We start from the raw sequence: 19,763 nt of genomic DNA, 5'->3' as shown, positions 1-19,763 counted from the left end.
ACTGCAGCCCTGTCTTTTTTTTCCCTTACCGATGTAAATGTCCTGTGCCTGTAAAGCCAGAAACAGTGTCTGTTGTACTTGAAATGAAATAACGAAAAGTTAGTATCTTTGGTCGAAATAACTGAAAGATGAACGAAAGTAAAAGAATTCGTCGTAGAATAAATGGGCCGGATAGGAACATTTAGAACACCATAAAAGCGGGGTGGTTCAAGTTACAGTATAGACCAGAAATATATGTCTGGCATCAGTTACGAAACATTTATTCTTGATGTGTATGACATACTTTGGTTTTTCGTACAGACTACCGAACTTTTGAAATTGCAATTTCAATGACGAAGCAAGCATGGTAGCGGTATATTAGGAGCTAAAGCCATTAACTTTGGCTTTCGAAGCAAGCGCTTGAACTGTAAGATGGGTGCTGAGCGTTACGCTGCTATTTTTCTTTTTCAGATAATATATGACCGCTCTCATTTGCGTGCGGTATGCAAGTATAAGCGTTTTTATGCCACATTTAATTTTTTTAATTTTCCCTCTTCAACTTTCCGGAGAAGAACGACATACGAGGACAGTTCATGCTGCAATTTTCTATTTCACTGAGTGCAATTTTTCATTCCCTTGATTTGAGCAGATTATTACCACTCTATGATCTTGTCCCCAACCTTTATCTTCTAGTTCTTCGTTTCATTATATGCGCGTTTCTTACAACTACCCAGGGCACATCACCATCACGATTATCGAAATGACAGCAGTATCGCATGTCTTTACGTGTACGTCAGCGTATTTTGCATACCATAAATTAGGATAGAATACATGTGAATACAAAGCGAAAAACAGCAGCAACAACAAAAAGAAACGTTAACTACATTCTCCTATATGAATGACAGAAAGGAGCGAAGCGGCTGTGTAAACAGGACAGCGTAATTCAGTGTATCCCAGTGTTCAAAAAGAAATGAAAGCAATAATACGGTGATTACCACGCTGGTGGAAAACTCTTTATTAGATACCACTGGTGGCTGGATTAAAAAAAAGAAGGCACGCATGATAAGAATGAATACTAAAGAAAGCAACGCAAAAGAGTAAAGAAAAACAAGGTATTTACGCCGATTCCTAATTTTGTATTCAATGCAGCACTCATCAACTCAGGCTTTTCGGGGTTCAAGCTGCGGATATGCAACTGATACAGAGTGGCATTGTATTATTTTGCTGAGCTTCTGCGCAACCACAAGTTCCTTGTATGAGCAATCCTATATGAGCATTGAGTCTGCTGCAATAAATAGGAGAACTGGTAATAGTTTTCGTGTGTTTTATTGAGGTAAGCACGCTTTACATTGTCATGTAAAAGTGACAATACAAATGTACATAACGATGGTCTAACAATTAAACGCAGTCATGCGTGGCTTGCGGAATCAAAAATGCGCGCTACACGCTGGCACAATCCGTGGGTTTTTGTAAGACTCGTCAGCAAGGGGTATTAAACATACCGGACTGACTGGCGTGCATAAAAATAAACACAGATATGTACATTTGCGCAGAGCAAGTATTTCACCGTGATGCTAACAGACATGGGTGCTGTGCTTTAGGAACTGGGCTATTAGCTGCAGGCGTAGGTCATACCTTCAAATATCGAGTGCTAGGCAAAATGAACTGTCTTAATTGCTTTGTTTTTTTGCCATTAGCTCAACTCAGTAGCGAAACGTTTTGAACACCGATCGTCTTCGAAAAGGGCCACTTTTATGTGACCTTCTGAGTGCCTAATATAGACACCAGTAATATATAGTCGATACACAGTGTTACAATGTTGAGAAGCTTGAGCTTGGAAGCGAAGTGCATACTTTTTTTGTGCCTTTTGAGCACGGTAACGTCTACGGCAAATGTGAGCGAGGATTCTGTACACGGTAGGATTTTCGTCTGAAGGAGCGTCTGAAGAAATCTGGAAAACGTTCTGGCAGTGGCCGATGTTGAACACTCCGGGCTCGGCAGGTAGGCTGAAACAAAGGAAAACAATGCAATTTATTTAACACAAGAACAAAGAATGACACTGAAAGAAGATGGCATCGAGGTGCGCATTTGCTGCACTTCACGATAGAAAAGAGTATCCGCATTTACCGTTACTGAAATGAGTGTGAAATATTATTGAATGGAACATTTGAGCTTGTGGTAGAAATGTTCTTACAATGTAGTGAAAGAAGCGCCGTGAAAAAAAGAAAGACTGAAGCATTGAAACACAAGTTCAGAGAGCGGCGTTATCCTGTCGCATGCCGGAACCGAACCTAGGCTGCCTCGGCGCAAAGTATTTCGTTTTTTTTTTTTTGCAAATCTTCTTTGAAAGAAACCTGGCGCGCTTACACTTTGGTCACCGCGAAATGAGGGGCCTGCCTTTATCACATGGTAGTCGACGTTACAATCTCTCGGCGCTATGCGTCGAATGCACAGAAGGCATAATCGAGGTGCACCACTCTTTGACCGCTCTGTTGTCATACGCTCTTTTCAACACTGCAAAGTGCAACTTGAATGCGACAGGTGAAGACACAGCATTGTGGGTGTCGCTTCCGAAAAATACCTGGGAAGGCTTTAGGTCATGGCCAACTTCACTGCCGCTTATTAAAGTGCACGTGAAAGGCAGAAATGCATTTATGAGACAACCGTTGGACCGACATGAATGCAATTTGTTACCTTTGAAAAAGAAACTGACATTGTAGTTACTATAGCGATGAAATTTTGGTTTGGGAGTATGCAACATTTAAAAAAAAAGCTTCAAAATATTCGTAAGCTTGAAATAAACTGAATAAAATTGAAGCCCGAAGTTTGCCCCCTCCCCCCCTAACCCTATATTCATAACTCTGCAACGAAAACATATCGCAGTTCTGTAAGCTACATTCATTAGGCTATCTAAAGCTAACAAATCTGATGCACAAATTTACAAGTTGCGTGAACTTGCTACAATTTTTGCAAAAATTTTGCAGCGTTCTACTCGCAAATTAGTGGTACATTTCAAGGCGGTGTACATTGATAAATTTTGTCCTCTTTAGATTTATTATGAGGTGCAGTTTATCGAGTTGTCGTGTTCTTTGGCTAATTTGGTATTTTAAACTTAACAGTTCATTTCTTTAAAATTACCTACAATCTTCAAGAGTTACAATAGGTCATGGTCCAAATATAAAAAGAAATGTACTTTCTACGGTCAATATACTTGACCTTATCTCTTAAGTGCAACAAATCTAATCAAAATAAATGCAGTCGCTGCAAACAAAAAAAAAAAGATTCCATTCTCGTGTATTTAGATGTCATTGAAGCAGGGCGAAGCTGTATACCAGGCTCTCACTCGTATTCTCTATTTCGGCTTGCCATGGTACCGGGGAATCTCGTGTTTTGCGCGAGATGACGCTACTGTCACTACGCTCTTTTGATGTGAAGCTGTCTATGCGGACCCTGTGCTGTCATTGTCGGAGTTCGCTAAAACTGTCACCATAAGCAATGGCTCGATAGTCGTCGTCTACTTCCACAGCTGGCTGCGTTGCCGCTCGTCATTCGAGCGTAGAATTTCACTTCTGTCGTCTTAATGGGGAGGCCGCGTTTGCGGGGGTATGAGTCATTGCTTAAGGGAGTATGAGCGATTCATTGCCTTACGTGACGGACAGATTTAGTTTTGAAGCACAAGGCTGCGATTGTGAAATGTACACGCCGTCATCAGACGTCAACTCAAGAGCAAGCAATGCAAGCTTCAACGTGTGCAGACAAAGCACTGCAAGCGGAGGAGGTACACCGAGCAGTGCAGACACAAGAGATGACAACTAAAGATCAAGTGGTAGAAGAGACAACACAAGACCAAGCAAATACAAGATTACACACAAAATGAATAGTGAAAACAATTAGATGGTTTTCATTTCACGCCAAACCTTGCTCTCATGAGGGTTGTGATGTGGGATTGTTGGTAACGCATCTTGAGTAGGTGTACGGTGGCGAGACTAAAAGACAGGGCAAAAGACACACAGGGACTGTGTGTGCCCCTGTGTGTCTTTTTTTGTCCTGTCTTTTAATCGCACCACCATACGCCTATTCAACTTGCTCTCATTACTGGCGCGTAAAAAAGGGGCGGAGCAACTAGTACGCAAAAAAAAAGCGCGGCAAAACACAGACAGAAACCTCACGCGCAAATAAAGAAACTGGAAGGACCGCAAAAAAAAAAAGAAGCACTCTTAAAGCATGCTCACCACGCGAAGCACGCAAAGGCGAAAATAAGGTGAACGAACAGTGAAACAAAAGATTTACGATATAGACTGCTCGCCAAGTTTGACTTGCATGGTGTAACACTCGGTTTAACTAACACAGCTTCGCTGTTCAACCATCTTCATGCACTGGAAGAGGCGGTGATATTTTTTTTTTTTTTTCAGTGCCTCGACTTAGCTGCTTCGATGAATTCCACTCATCGTCGTACATTTACCGGAGCTATAGCCACAGGAACTACTTTAAACGCAGAGTCGGCGGCTTTCATTTAATGGCAATGTTCACGTAGAAAATTTACCTCTGCACCAAGTTCAATGGACAGCTTGAATTAATGACTGCACACACATACCTTGAAAACATGCTTGTCTTAGGAACTCTGCCAAAGTGCTACTAGCATGCTTTGCCGAAGTGCACGCAAAACAGTGCGACTAGGCAATGAAAATGAAAATAAATCACGAATGCTATAATTTTTGGCAGCGATTCACTATCTATCGCAAATAATCACTTTTGCGCGATTGTCCTTTTTTAGTTTTAACTGTGTAGTTCTTATGTACTTTAGCCACACCGATGCGTTATGCTCACGATTCGCGAGTTCACCTAGCTTTCATAGGCCTTCGAGGTGCGAACGGACAATTCGACAGGTCTAAAAAAATAAATTTGCACTTACTGTCCACATATCGCCTGTCACGTACGTGGACGACAGCTCCAGTTCCTCCTCCTCTCGTCCACCATTGCGCCTGAACATGTCGATAACCTTGTTCTTGAGCGTTGACGGGGATTTCGAGGTATCCCTGGCCAGCTGAGAAGCGCATTTCGTTTGTTGCGCGGGAAGCGACCTACGACTTGGTCGCGGTGGCGTCGGAGCGGGTAGCTCACACAAGCTGGGCGCTTCGCTCGCGGTCGGCGCCGAAGCGCGCGTCGACTGATCTGCGGTTGCGCTAACCTCGTTGTAAATTGCCCACAGGCCGCTGTCCACAGAGCTCGATCTTGCGCTTTTCGAGTCGCGGTCTTGGAACAGCCGGCGGTTAGTCTTTTGCCGGCAGGTGGTCGCCATTATGGTGCACTCAGCAAGAGGCTTCGTCGTAGGCGTTTACTCACAACAGCGTTTACTTCGCATACTGGCACGGAAAACCAGTGCTACGTAAATTAACTGCGCATGTGCGGAACGATAAGGTGGTGCAGAGAACTTTGCTTGCGTTGGGCCGATAAGACTCAGTATCTTCGGTTAAACGCAAGACGCCTTTTCTGAGTTATCTTATTTTAGAGACCATGCAGGGCCGCTATTTTGTAGCGATGCCTTATGCCTTATTATATGCTATTCTTATCATCCACCACACATGGCCACCTGAGCCCTTTGATAACGTGGACAGACCGCCGCTCTGACCACTGGCCAAGCGCGAAAAGCCTGAAAAAGCATAGAATCGGAAAAGGCATCGCTACAAAATACCGGCCCAACATTTGCCGCCTTCTAGTGTATGTTCGAAAACATGCTTGCATGGGATCCCTTGGAGCCGGAAGACTGGCACCGAAGGAGAGCAAGCACAAAAGGCTTGCAGCGGTGAATTGTAACGTCGGAGGACAACGAATGTACCCGCAATGCAAAGACCATCACAGTACCAAAAGGATTGAGCAGATCTGCGCAAATAGCAACAGGTACACTTGACAAAAGCGAACAGCTGTTATATTGCAGGCTCAACAATGGTAACACATTGGAATTAGTGGACATCGAAATGTTCTGGACCACGAATAGCATGGCAAAGCCAGTTTTACTATCATAACATGCTACATATAGGGTTTGAAGCTGCTGTGGTAGATTAGAGTGATGATGACCTCGAAATTGTGGCACATAGCCCACTAAACAAGTTAGGAATCGAGTGGTGTAGACACAATTAAATAATTGAATATTGGAAGATAATTGCGAAGCTGATATTGCTATGTTGTGTAGCCCGGGAATAATTTGCAGGCGCATTGTGGCCTTACTTTCTGAAACCGCGCCTCCGATCTAAAAAAATAATTATTTATAGTCCATACCCCCCTAGCTTTATAGTTCCCAACTTTTATAGTCAAATGACTACAGTGCGGAAAATACGGTATTCGAAAGTGACATTCAAACGCACCGAAAGCTGAGCACCCACGAAGTACAATTAGGATATATTGCCGAGCAAGCTTCCATGAAAGAGGACGCCATGGAAAATTGGCTGACAGAAGTTTTACTTGCAGTGCTAAACGGGAAAGCTTTAATTGGATGTTCTGATAGCGAATAAAAATTGAATAGCTATACACCTAAGGCTCGAAATGGCTCTGGCAGGTAAGCGTTAAGCGTCGCGAAACTTGCAGTCCTGCCGATACAACGTCCGTTCGACGACGCAAGCGTATCAGGCCAATATATACTTGGGCCTCCTTTCGGGGGCGCTATCCACGCACGTCCTCCTGCAAGCGGCCTCCGAGAGGAACCGGTTGGAGCCAATCAGGCAACGATGGTCGAGCAGACGTGAAGCAGACGACTTCAGGCAGCGTACGCGGCCGCTGCCGGGCGAAATGTCCGCGAAGTAGGGAAACTTGACCACGCCCACGTCGCAGGCAGCGCCCGCCTTGGGCCTTCTGCACGGAGCGCGGGGCCTCCTGCCGGCGTGCCTCCGGACCGACACGCGGCGCAGCGGGAAGCAGCGGCGCATGCACTCTTGTTGGCTGGCGAACACGTCCGTCTCCGCGAAGTCCGGACAGAGGCCCTTGGGAAAGTGCCACGGCCGGCAGTGCTTTCCGTCGAACGACCACCAGGTTGCGCTTACGTCTTGCCTGCATTGCAACGTACAGGCGATAGTAGCTGTTGCTGTAATACGAGCCAATGATGGAACGTGCTTCAATGAAATGTACTTCCCATTATACAAAGCTGCAAGCGGTAGAAGCGAGCGCATGGATCCGAGAAGCAGTGGGATTTAAAGACTCCCCTGTGGGAAGATTATTACATGCAATAGATAGGCTCGTGGTGAACTATCGGGGTGTAAACTAAGTAAGCGCGGTCTGTGAGCAGGAAAATGAAACATCTATGCGGTTTGGTAGCAGCTCCGCTGCATCAATCTCTAAAGGGATGTGTGGTATTCGCAAGGTAATTGAAGGAATGCTCTGGTAACAAGCAATTTTTCTGCAGACATTTATTGCCACCCTCAATTTTCTTCCTTAAAAGTACGAGCTGCGCGTTTTGCATAAAAATTGTTTGGCTCGACTGCTTCGAAGCACTTCCACGCAATTGGATTTTTTGTTGTGAGTGCAGAATCTCACAAAATGACAGTCGGTGTGACACGAACATCTGTTTGTATGTGGTGTCTGTGTTCTGAGTATAGCGTAGGCAAGTGAGAGTGTCCTAACTTGGAAGGGAACTTGCCGCTCGTCTAAAAGAACATGTGCAACTTGACAAACACAGCCATAGCCAGGCTTGGTACGAACTCATGGGCTTCACATTACATTTAATGCGATGGTGTATACTTCACGAGACTAACTTGATTGCCTGCTCTCTGGGCCACCATAAAGGAGTGGTCTAAAGCGCTCGTAGATGCTTATTTGCACTGGGACGGAGCATGGAAGTAGTGAATGCAGCGCGGAAAACTGACTTGCACTTTCGATTTAACCCCGCAGAAGAAGGCTGAAAATTCTGATTCGAAGTGGCTAGAAAAGCTGATTCTTCAAAGCTATGATAATAGAAAACAGTAAACAACAAGTGGAAGAAAAAGAAAGTTACCGCCGTCTACAATCGGAGCTTCGACGGTGCTGTAGTGGCGCATACTATGACTGCAACGGCATTGTACGAGGGACGTTCCGAAAGAAAGTTTCGTCACTTATTTTCCCACGGAAACTTTCTTGCGAAAAAAAAAATACACCATGGAATCATGAACTATGAACCTCTCGCTATTTTTTCGCATAGTCGCCACCGACAGTGATATATTTGTCGTAGCGTGCAATCAGTTTGAAGAAACCACTCTGGTGAGACTCAGTGCCCTGCGATGCAAGGCCTCAGACATGACCTTTTCACCATACACAATTTGTAATCTTTCATGGATGATGGACACACTAGTCCCACGTGTCCATTCATGCTGGATAACAGCATGCACTTATATTGGCGACCACGTCATCACCACACGTATGTCTGCCATCGTGATTTGCACTCGAATAACCTCGGGCACGCCGGTCTGCTGCTACTCTCTCTTCTTCGGCACTCTGCGCATGTGTTATTCCTCCTCCGCTGACGCTCCTTTTGTCGTTGAACGAGAAACTGGCGTGGATTCTTATGGCTATTGTTTGATTCACCTGGTGTAACACCTTCTGTTTAAAAAAATGACGGAACTTACTTTCTGAACGTCCCTCGTAGTATGCAATATAAGGCGGAAATGTGACAGCATTTTGTACGCGTTGTTCCCACACAGCTGCCATGATATAACTTACGGCCCACTTTCACTGCTAGTTGTTCTAGAAGCTCCGACATTGCCAATGGCACATATTGTAAAACCGACACGTCCTCACCACTCAGCCTAAACAATATAGCGCATTCAGCTCGGCCTTTCACATCGGTCTCGCAGCATTTCCCTAGAGCAGATTGCGTTACACTCAAGAGATAGAAGAAGGCTATACAATGAAATAGAAGCGCGGCCGCAACTCCACTATGCAGAAAATGCAATTCGAGGTTCAACTTTTGGTCGACTCTACGGAGAAAGACAGCGTCGGCCCCTGACATTGGGTTTCAGTAGCGACAATGGTCGATTTCCTCAATGAGAGATTGCTTGTGAATCAGCTTCAGACTTCTCTGCCACCATGTAAGCGCTGTACAGGGATGGACAATGTGTTGGTAGCACTTATCGTACTTTTCGCGACGAGGAGTTGCTTGAAGAATGCGTCAAGACTCCTCTGCCACTCAACAAACGCTGAACGTGGAGGTTTTGCTAGGCTGAGAAGTGCTACTAAATATAGCAGCGCCCGCTTCAGCAGCTGGGTGGTGGCTAAGTAGCTGAATTGAAATGTCAAGTAGAGGGAAAGCACACGTAATAGAAACTGGTGTGAAGACTTCTGTCTCAAGCGATATCTCGTAACAGGAATCGCTATATAGAGCGCGTCAGTGAAGCACCGACGTTATTCAACGAAGAGCTCCAAGTTGAGATCAGCTAATGCACTTGACATTCCTTGGGTAATTCACGTATTTTGCGGGGCCTGCCTATCTATGACCCTAAGCGTTTTCACGCCCACATGGGCCATCGGGTAGTCCATGGTTAAATGGGTAGCACATTAGGTTACTAGGGTGGTTGCTTGGGCTAGATGGTTATTCATGATCAAAAATAACGTACAGCGTGAAGGACAAGGACAGTGATAGACGACATACACAGCGCTGACTTCCAACAATATTTTATTGCGTTGCCACATCGTGTGTACCTATACAAGAAGAGGCATGCGCAGAAAATGTACGACAGTCACATGGGGTGTTCTAACAGCAAGTCAGCAAGTCAACAGTGAAGCTGATTTCATCAGAAAACATGGTAGTATTTGCGTTAGTGCGCCCTCAATCGCGCTGACCCCTGGTGAAGTCGCGTATCTAAACAGATAGAAATCGTAATGCTTAATTTCTTATTTTCATTTTTTTATTTTTTCAGGTGACCATGTTCTTAGTTCAATGACTTGCTGTTAGAACAGCCCATGTGACGGTCGTACATTTTCTGCGCATACCTCTTCTTGCATATATAAACACGATGTGGCAACGCAATAAAATATTGTTGGAAGTCAGCGCTATGTATGTCGTCTATCACTGTCCTTGTCCTTCGCGCTGTAAGTTATTTTTGATTAGGTTACTGTTCTGAGGGAACAATGGTCGAAACCAACCGTCGGACCAACTTGGATCCCTTAGCATGTCCCGCTGTTCAACGAACCCCTTTGACCCAAACATCTGGGCTGCTCTTCGATGAACCTCTGATACTAACTTCGGTCACTGGGTATGCGCCTCGGGTGTGTGCCGGTCTTCAAGGAAACTTTTGACGTTGACTTCGATAGCAGGGTATGTGCCAGTATACAGTGAGAAAACTGATCCTTTAAATTGTTGCGTAGCTCGGCGTAAATGAGCACTCGCCACGCGAGGATTTCACAGCCGTACCAGAATATGGAGCAACGTTTGCAGTAAGGAGCGCCAGACAGGAGCCCGGCTGCATAGACGTTTCGGCGTTGGCGATGCAGTGTATTGCTGCAGTACTTCAATGTTAATCGCATTAACGCCAACATTCATACAGAGGTCGGTTCTGCCGGATTTATTTTTCTCTATAAGACGGCGGGACGGACTACACTGGCACTGTGAACCTCGTAAATAATTTCCCATTGCTTCGCCCGTTTTCCTACCGTGTCGTGCCCCCTATATCATGTCACGAACAGTCTTTCCTTGCTCAAGGCTTCTGTGTCCCAAGCTAATTTTAATACAAGGTATAACGAGACAAACTTCCCAAGAAAGCTTATGGTCAATGTAATGTGAGTGAATTAGCTACATTATTGAAATGGTATATAGAGACGAGGTGTGTCAGATCTCATGCTCCTTCTCGGTTCCACTTCAAGATGACTCGCCACAATTAGAGCGATCGTGACACACCGTTTGAGGAGCACTCGTACAGCGACTATTGAATGTGTGTCACAACGAATGATGTTCTGTACCTGCTGCACCAGGAGAACAGCGTCTTCTCGAAACACGACTCCGAAGGCAGCTCACTGTGGATGCAGCTCTGCTGGCAAGCCTGCAGAGTGGCGAACCTATTGGGCGAATGGTTGCAGACCTGCACGTGGTCTGTGAGCGTGGGCACGCACGACCGGGTGGCGTGCAGGTAGTAGACGTCATGACGGGTCTCCGAGCAGTAAGTGTAGAAGGCCACGCCGCACCTGTGCTTTGTCTGGGACGCCAGAAAAGAAAAGAAGCGTGAACCAGCAAGGCTATATCTTAGGTGTGTAGCTTGTTTGTTTTATAAAACCCTCGGCAAGTCGATGCGAATCAGCGCAACTGCGGCACGCCGAAGACATGGAAGTTTTGCGTGACCTTTCATACTTTTCGTTTCGTGTCTTTATTTCGCTCTACTGTAATTTTAGATTAGCTCTGTAAGTAAAAACCTCCACTAACGTGCTGAGCATGCTACTAGCGTTAATCAAATGTTGCTGCTGCCGCGTCCTCGTGGCCTTTTTTTGCCTTTTCGTTCCTCAAACTGCAAACAAACCTTATATAGTGCTACTTGCAATGCGCAGCTCGCTAAGATTTGATCTTACAAGCATTAGTAAGGTCAGTTCAGCGGGCGCGCAAGGATAGCTCTTAAACGTTTAAAATGTCCTTATTGTATGTACATGCATGTATATGTATTATATCTGAGTACATGCACTCGGATATAGACGGTGAGAGTAAAAGCTTCCTCTCCGAAAAAGGAATAATTAACTTCAGCCCATTTATGCAAAATGTTAGCAGGAATACATCGTCAGGGCCGTCAGTTGAGGTCGATCCTCTAGAGACCCGCAAATATATTCAAGTACATTGTTTATCTAATGCGGAAGTCTTCACGAATATATAATTATCACTCAAGCCCGCAGAAGTTTATTCCAACATGATTAGAAACTGCATGAAAGCTCTCATCCTGCATCCGCTTTGCCGGTCTGCTCTAACAACGTTTAAAGTAGTGCTTAATCGCGTCCTTTTAATCTGAACTGGAATATCTACTATATACCCGTCTGCTTTCTGACACGTACCGCTGTATTCCAGGCGCATAATAGTAGGACTATCGGGCTTCGTTCTATTCCTCGTTCGAGGTTTCTTAGCTCCTTCTGCAGCATGTACGCTGCAATACTGTGGCTCTATAAAAACAACCCCTTGCCTGTGAATCTATAGCTTGCAAATATTTCTGGGTGTCAGTAACAAAACAAAGAACTTAATGATTCACAGCTTGTGAAAATTACTTACAGGCTTCTGTATTGGCGCCGACAGGATATGCGGGCGAGACTTGGAGGCAAATGGATTTGGAGAAGTCGTTACCAAGCTCTGACTGCTGTAGTTCGCGTACAAGCGTCCAGGCTTCGCGAAGCTGGGCGTATGCGTTATTATTACGCGTCCCTTTGTCCTTCTGCCCGGTAAGTCGACTGCGCCTTTCGCCGACAAAACCGTGACCGACTCGCCATGTTCTCGCACTTCTCGCTCCTCCAGCGGGCCGACATTATTAAGCGCCAAATATCTCTTCCCTAGCTTCCGTGGTACGGGCGCCGCTGTCGATATTGGCGTCGCTGTCGATATTGGCGTCACTGTCGATATCGGCGCCGACTCCGATGAAACGACGTGAGGCTTTTCGGGGTGGCTGTCTGTAACTGAGGCAGTGGCAGGCGCATCGGCGTAGCCGACCATTAGGCTCTGGTCACTGCCGCCCTGGGCGCGCCATCTTATGTCGACGAAGGCAGCTGTGGCGCATACGACAGCAAGCACCGTTAGGAACATCGCCAACGCGAACCTGGGGCACGGATCTTGATGACCGCTGTGGTGGACTGGGGAGAGCGCGCGTTGCATTGGCGTGGCCTGTTCGAGCTGATCTCCATTCTTAGTGTCGGATGGCCGGTAATTCGCTTCGAGTAAACTCGAAGGGAGCTCGCAGGATGCCGAGAGTGACTTGCGCTCCTCGCCGTAGGCGTCGACGTCGAAGTGGCGACCGTGCGGCAATGGCGGTGGGGGGTGGAACCAGTGTCGGCCGACGTGATCGAGGGTTTGCTCAGCGAAGCTCGCCTCGGACCACTGCGTCCTCGCCTTCTCACCTTGATGGCTCGCAGGGGACGACCCTCGATCGCTCGCGCCGTTTTCTGCGGACCAGTACACGGGTTCGCTGCTGTGTTCGAGTCGTTCGAAGGAGTCTCGCTGCGCGATTTCTTCTGAAGTCTGTTCGCCGATCGCAGTGAGATCAGGGCGAAAGCGCGCGGTGAACAGCACTGCTGGCCAACGTTCCGAATCCATGACGGTTAATTTGTTCATGAGATGCAATCCACCGACGACAATATTTGGACTGCTTCGTGGGTTCGTAGGTCTTCATCGAAATGGCGCGACCCACTATGGAAAAAGAGCCCCGAAGCAGGGCTCAGAAGTGCAAAAAAGAAAGAAAGAGGAAGTTAAAATAAAACGAATAAACGAGTGAAAGGTCACAAAGGACGAACTAAGGCGGCATTCACAGCGGCTAGTCGCAGAAGTGGCACGGTATAGTTCGTCGGAAGTAGTCGCATGTGGTCGAAAAGCGACAATTCTTCGTGAAGACACTCACTAACCAAATCTTCAGCTTCGAGACCGGAATCGCAAATCTGTTGGACCAATCAGCGGAGCAGGAGCACGACGTCGATACTCTCTGAGGCCTTTTTTTATGCGGTGGTGGCAACGTGAGCGGCTGTGAACGGCACTACATCGCTAGATATTTCACTGCAGCGACGGGCAGGTCGCGTTTCCCGGTGGGAACCTAGGCCACCGTGAGTCACTCCTCGGTCGCCAGTGGCAGTCCGTAGCGCCACCTTTGTCAATCGCCTGTATGAATCGCCTGTGTGGGAACCTATGAGCGATGCTATAATAGAATTTGAATTTGAACTGCGCTGTCATTGCCGTCAGCAGAATTGGGATTTGAACACTGTGAAAGGCTGTAAGAGAACCGGGCAGCCTACATAAAGTGCACTAGAAAGGTTATCATTTTGTTGGATTTCGCCATTAGTGCTTATAATAAATGGCGCTTCGAACGGCAACAATGCTTAGATAAGCTTTGAAGCGGTATGAGCCTTCGAATAGAAGATGAAGAAGCGCGGGAACCGGGGGGACAGAAGAAGAGAAAAGAGAAGTGAGAAATAAATGTAGACGAGATGGACGCCAGTTCCACAGCAACGCTTTAAGTCTACTGTGTCCTTTAACTAGGAACGCTACAATATTTTGGCGCAGCCGACAACTGACTCCAACATGTGGGTGACATTTTTCCTCGAGGAGACCTCCGCAGAGAAGATCATCTTTTCGAGATACCAAGCTCAAGACGAACCAGCGGTGGAACTACCTCGCGAACTCAACTCGGCAGACCTCGTGAGCCTGGTTTTAGAGAAGGCTTCCATAGACATTGCTGAACTACGTCGGAAGGGTGCGGTGAAAGTGAACTTGCGTCTGGCGATCTTCGACGAATTAGTTCTTGAACCCATGCGTCGAAAGGACACTGCATCACGGTCTTCGACAGAAGAGGTGAGCCTCGTTTTGAAAGCTCTTCAGCTACAACAAGAACAGATGGCGCAACAAAACCAACTGGTGACGTCACTTATAAGCTCTCTAAACGCTGAGAAGCCGGCGACTAAATTTGTCGAACCCGATACTTTCGACGGCAAGTCTTCAAGCCCAGAAAGTTGGCTTGAATTCTATGAATATGCCGCTGGGAAGAACAAATGGCACTCTAATGAGGATAAAATTACCAACATGCGTAGTTATTTAAGAGGTGTTACACGTAAGTGGTACGATCTGCACATTATTGAAGATGTTGGCAACTCTTGGCACCAGTGGAAGGAAAAATTCTTGAAGACATTCCGAAGCAACCCAGTGCAAAGATGGGACGCCGCGCTCAATTTCAAATTCACGCAGGGCTCCCCCGTCGAGTATTTCTTTGAAAAACGCCGCCTTTTAAAGCTGGCCGAGCCTATGCTTCCTCCTTCTGCCATAGTAGCTCTAATAATGCACGGATTGCCCGCGGAAGTCCTGAAGATAGCGCAAGCACGATCACCTAAAACTATAGACGGGCTCTTGGAGTGCCTTCACGACATACCATCTACTTCAGACGAAAATATAACCGCTGGCTCAAGCAGTCGCTTCAGACGGACCGGCGCGGATTGGTCAAGCCGTAATCCGCGAGAACCGAGCCGCCTTGCAGGCAGTACAGAGAGCTTGGGTTGGCGTGCTCCCAGAGGTCGAGTGAATAACGTCGACAACGACCCTGTCCCCATACTTTCAGACGCTCAAGAGTCTCCGACAACAAAAAACTAATAAACAAGGGTGATCAGTCCGACCCGATGACCACAACTGAGACTGTTTATTTAACTTGCTCTAGCTTACTTCACATTCCTGTCAAAGTGGGAAATAGACATATGATGGCTTTGGTTGACAGCGGTGCTTCTGTGTCTATAATAAATGCCAAGCTGGTAGATTCAAGTCACCTGCATAGTGGAAGAGTACTACGGGTGCAAGGGTACGATGGAAAAGTGACAATGCATAATCAGTGGGCCTCAGTAAACATCGAGTTCCAAGGTCATGAAATAGAGAGTGACGTACTGGTGATAACGGGGGTGACGTACGACTTTCTGCTATCCAGACCAGACATAAACAAACTAAAAATCAACGTATATGGGGACGATGCAGTTTTAGTGGAAGGACTATCAAGGGAAGAGACACAGCAAGATAGAAAAGATAACCTGCGAATTGTCAAGTGCGCGGAAGATATTGCAACGACCTACCCTGAACTGGTATGCGTAGGAAGCTATCCACAAGAGATGAAGTCGCACAAGGTGCCTTTCGAACTAACTGACAAGACCGTCATCCGAAAATCACCTTATAACATGTCACGAGAACGTAAGATATGGTTGAAGAAAGAATTGCAGGAGATGCTAGACGCCGATATAATCCGGCCTTCGGTGTCACCCTTCGCTTCTCCCATAACTATTGCGCCGAAGGAAGATGGAACTTTCCGACTGTGTACAGATTACAGGGTTCTCAATCGCCAAACAGACCTTATACCATTTCCCATGCCGAAGAAAGACACGATTATAGATGAGACAGGTGGTTGCCGGATTTTTTCACGCATTGACTTGTGCAAAGGTTTCTGGCAGATCCCGCTAACCGAAGAAACAAAAATGTACACTGCTTTTATCACGCCCTTTGATCTGTACGAGTATAACCGGCTTCCTTTCGGCTGGAAAAACTCGCCAGCATGGTTCCAGAAGATTATGAACGAAGTCCTGAAGCCTTTTCTGGGTATCTTTTGTAACGTGTACATAGACGATATTATCGTCTTCTCCAAAACAGAGGCTGAACATCAGGAACACCTTTCTCAGGTATTAAATACCTTGAGCTTGGCACAACTCAAGGTTAATTTTAAGAAAAGTGCATTCTTTCAAAGAAAAGTTGTGTTTCTTGGAAGAGTATTTGATGGGACTACCAAAAGCACGAAACAAGAGTCCGTCGAGAGAATATCCCAACTGGTTAAACCGTATGACGTCCACTCATTGCGTGTATTTTTGGGATTAGCAGGACATTTCAGACCTTCCATAAAAGACTTTGCTATAAAAACAAGATGCCTCACGCGCCTAACGCAGAAAGAAGTTCCATTTGAGTGGGATGAGGAATGTGAGAGAGTCTACCGTGATCTGGTGCACAGAATCTCTGCTGACCCTATTCTACGCATACCAGATTTCACTTTACCCTTTGAACTGAATACCGACGCCTCACATTATGGAACAGGTGCAGTCTTGTACCAGAAATGTCCAGAAGCATCCGGCCGAGAAAAGCGACATGTAGTAGGCTACTACAGCTACACCCTCAAGCCACCTGAAGTCAACTACACCACTACTGAAAAGGAAGCTCTTGCTGTCCTTAAAGCAATTCAGTACTTCCGTACGTACCTAGAAGGTGCGAAGTTTACTTTGTTCACGGATCACCAGGCACTCACTCATCTCTTGAATATGACCCAACCTAAGGGACGTATCGCCAGATGGGTGAACTACTTGCAGCAGTTTGATTTCACCATCTCCCACAGACCTGGACCCCTTTTGACTGATGCAGATGCATTGTCTCGACTGATGATAAAGGCCAATAAAGAACAATCGGAAGAAATCAATGAAGTAAAATTGTGGGAAGGCACTGAACAATTAATTTTTATGGCAGGTCGCTATCAAGTCCCGCCAACGCTGGTTCCCAAGGTGCTTTATTTGTACCACGATAGCCCAGAATCTGGAGGACACGACGGATTTTGGCGCACATACAACAAGCTAGTCAAGAGATTTACGTGGCCTCACATGAAAGAAGACGTCAATCAATACGTTCGTTCATGCCACATTTGTCAAGTCAACAAAGTGAAATACAAGCAGCCTACAGACGCCATGATAATACCTTGCCACTCGAACGTGCCTTTTGAAGTTATACACCTGGATTTTGCCGAGCTAAATAAGAAACGAGAAGGAGTCCGAAAAACGCAAGCTTTTCTTCTGGCCATAGATGAGTGCACCAGGATGGTCGCGGCACGGGCAGGACAAGAAGATGCGAATAGTGTCATCGCCCTCCTCAAACGGGATATGTTTAGGACAACCAGAAAGATCGTATGTGACAACGGACCAGCGTTCAAGAGTAAAAAATTAGCAAGATGGGCTCGAGACCACAATATATCAATCAAATTCTGTGCACCATACCATCCCGCGGCGAATGGGCTTGCAGAGCGTGCTATACGAGATGTGAAGCAATACATCAGGATGTACGATAGTTTCCCTGGTGGATGGAAATGCTCTTTAGAAGCAGCTGTAAGACATCACAATCGCTCCTACACCAGTGGCTTGGGATGCAGCCCGCAGTTCGCTTCTTCAGGAGAGACCCCTATTCTTCAAGCGGACCTTGAACTGGGGCTGTTAGACAATCTCAAGATCGTCGAGGAAAGGAAACAAAAATCACAGGAGGAGAGGTACCGTAAACGAATGAAAAAAAATTTTGACAAGAGACATTGCTCAGCTATCCCAGACATTCAAGTCACCGACCTCATCCTAGTTAGGAAAGGAGTAAGAGAATCCAGTGCCAAATTTTATGGTCCTTACTCTGTGACAAAGACAGCCACTCAGAAAGGAATATTGAAGACTGCGTGGTACATTGGTGAACGGGGCTCAGTTGAATGTGCTTCGATTGGAAACGTTTTCAAGTATTACCCCAGGAGGGGTTAGCAAAAGAAACCTGGAAGGGTGAAGCGGTATGAGCCTTCGAATAGAAGATGAAGAAGCGCGGGAACCGGGGGGACAGAAGAAGAGAAAAGAGAAGTGAGAAATAAATGTAGACGAGATGGACGCCAGTTCCACAGCAACGCTTTAAGTCTACTGTGTCCTTTAACTAGGAACGCTACAAGCTTTTTATTTTTTCCTGTTGTCTACTCTATTATATGACTGCTATTTCAAATCGGCCAGAATTTCGAATGTCCAGTGTAGTCATTATAAATATGAAATACATTTGAAATATTTTCCAGTTTCAATGATGTCATCGACTGCCCCTATGAATGAGTGCATGTCTTTACTCGACTTTGTGCGTGCCATTACTGTTATTTGTTTGTTCCATTCAATATTTCATTAACTACGACAACCTTAGTAACGCTGAGTTATCCGCACCTATTCTGAACTGGCACAACAAACTGTAGCAAAGCAAATCATTTGTACGGAACACATCATCTGTTGTTGACTATCATCATCGTTGACTATCGTGATCATCATTGCTGACTCATGATGAACCACAGTGGTTATGGGCCGGAGGCATCGAGGAGAGTTACCTTTCGCCATCCCAGCTTTTTACGTTGGTCTACTATAAGTAAAATAGAAAGTGGTGCGAATACATTGGTACACACAATTGTCTTAACGCATGCTTTGCCACCCACTATTCTATTGAAGTTATGTGCCAAATTGAGTAAAGCTTGTGCATAAAAAAATGAAAATAAGATTCCAATGGCAGTCTACGTGTCATTTGTGTTTCCTGCTATTACTGTTGTTCTACTGACCAGCCGTGGTAGCTTAGCGGCTATAAACCGTCAGCCCTGGTAAGCACGGAATCGCGGGATCGAATTCCGGTCACGGTGGCAGCATTTCGATGGCGGCGAAATGCAAGGACGCTTGTGTGCCGTGCATTGGGCCCACCTTAAAGGTTTCCGGGTGGTCGAAATTTCCGAAGTCCCCCTCTATACGTGCGTGCCTCATAATCATATCGTGGTTTTGGCACGTAACGCCAAACGATTTATTTTACTTATTTTTGTGCGCCGGAGTGCTTTTTCTTCTTCCTTTAACAAAGCATTTTTACCTTATTTTGCAGAACGAAGACCTATCACATCTAGACGGTCATCTTTTATAAACCTGCCATCGATATTCACGCAACAGAAAAGAGTTTTCAAAACTCTATTCCAAGAATTAGGCATCACTGTACACACTGTAAACACTGAGACTACTCTTTCCATTGGGTCGTCTAGATTTGATTTTAGACGCAGGAATGTATGCATGGGCGTCTGCGTATTCCTTTGCGACATAAGTGGAACGCCTGGTCACCTTCCTGATTTAATAAGTGATGTTTCACAAAGTTGTAATTTGAAGTTGATAACAACTTATGACCTTCCAATATGCTATGCTTTGTACAACAGACGTTTTCCCCTATGAAAAAGCTCAAAATTAGCTTGTATACTTTATTATTTGTTTTTTTTTTTAATTTCTTATGCGATTTCGACTTTTCTCGGATAATACCCCCTAGTGGGTACGTGCCATCATATAGAGAGCAAGCA

General features: G+C 45.9%; 1 protein-coding gene and 1 long non-coding RNA gene across 2 annotated transcripts; both read right to left on the bottom strand.

Moving 5' to 3' along the window:
- Window positions 1-962: 962 nt before the first annotated feature.
- Window positions 963-5,548, bottom strand: LOC135906907 (uncharacterized). The gene is made up of 2 exons (XR_010565850.2): window positions 4,892-5,548; window positions 963-1,985 (listed from the first exon to the last, which is right to left on the bottom strand). It is a non-coding gene; the product is annotated as an uncharacterized lncRNA (long non-coding RNA).
- An 875-nt stretch (window positions 5,549-6,423) lies between these two features.
- On the bottom strand, window positions 6,424-13,289 carry LOC135906906 (uncharacterized). The gene is made up of 3 exons (XM_065438538.2): window positions 12,179-13,289; window positions 10,897-11,129; window positions 6,424-7,020 (listed from the first exon to the last, which is right to left on the bottom strand). The coding sequence occupies exons 1-3, from the start codon at window positions 13,226-13,228 to the stop codon at window positions 6,600-6,602; spliced, it is 1,704 nt and encodes a 567-aa protein (XP_065294610.2). The 5' UTR covers window positions 13,229-13,289; the 3' UTR covers window positions 6,424-6,599.
- Between the last annotated feature and the right edge of the window lie 6,474 nt (window positions 13,290-19,763).

The sequence above is a fragment of the Dermacentor albipictus genome, chromosome 5 (genome assembly GCF_038994185.2).
Source record: "Dermacentor albipictus isolate Rhodes 1998 colony chromosome 5, USDA_Dalb.pri_finalv2, whole genome shotgun sequence".
Lineage (NCBI taxonomy): Eukaryota > Metazoa > Arthropoda > Arachnida > Ixodida > Ixodidae > Dermacentor > Dermacentor albipictus.
Note: the sequence above shows the minus strand (reverse complement) of the source record. Positions and strands in the feature narration are given on the sequence as shown.

Coding starts and splice junctions, on each gene's coding strand:
- LOC135906906 (XM_065438538.2), bottom strand. CDS start 13,228: ATGAACAAATTAACCGTCATGGATTCGGAACGTTGGCCAGCAGTGCTG. Junction 11,130..12,178: donor CGGCGCCAATACAGAAGCCT/GTAAGTAATTTT, acceptor CTGGCGTCCCAG/ACAAAGCACAGGTGCGGCGT. Junction 7,021..10,896: donor CTGTTCTCCTGGTGCAGCAG/GTACAGAACATC, acceptor GTTGCAATGCAG/GCAAGACGTAAGCGCAACCT.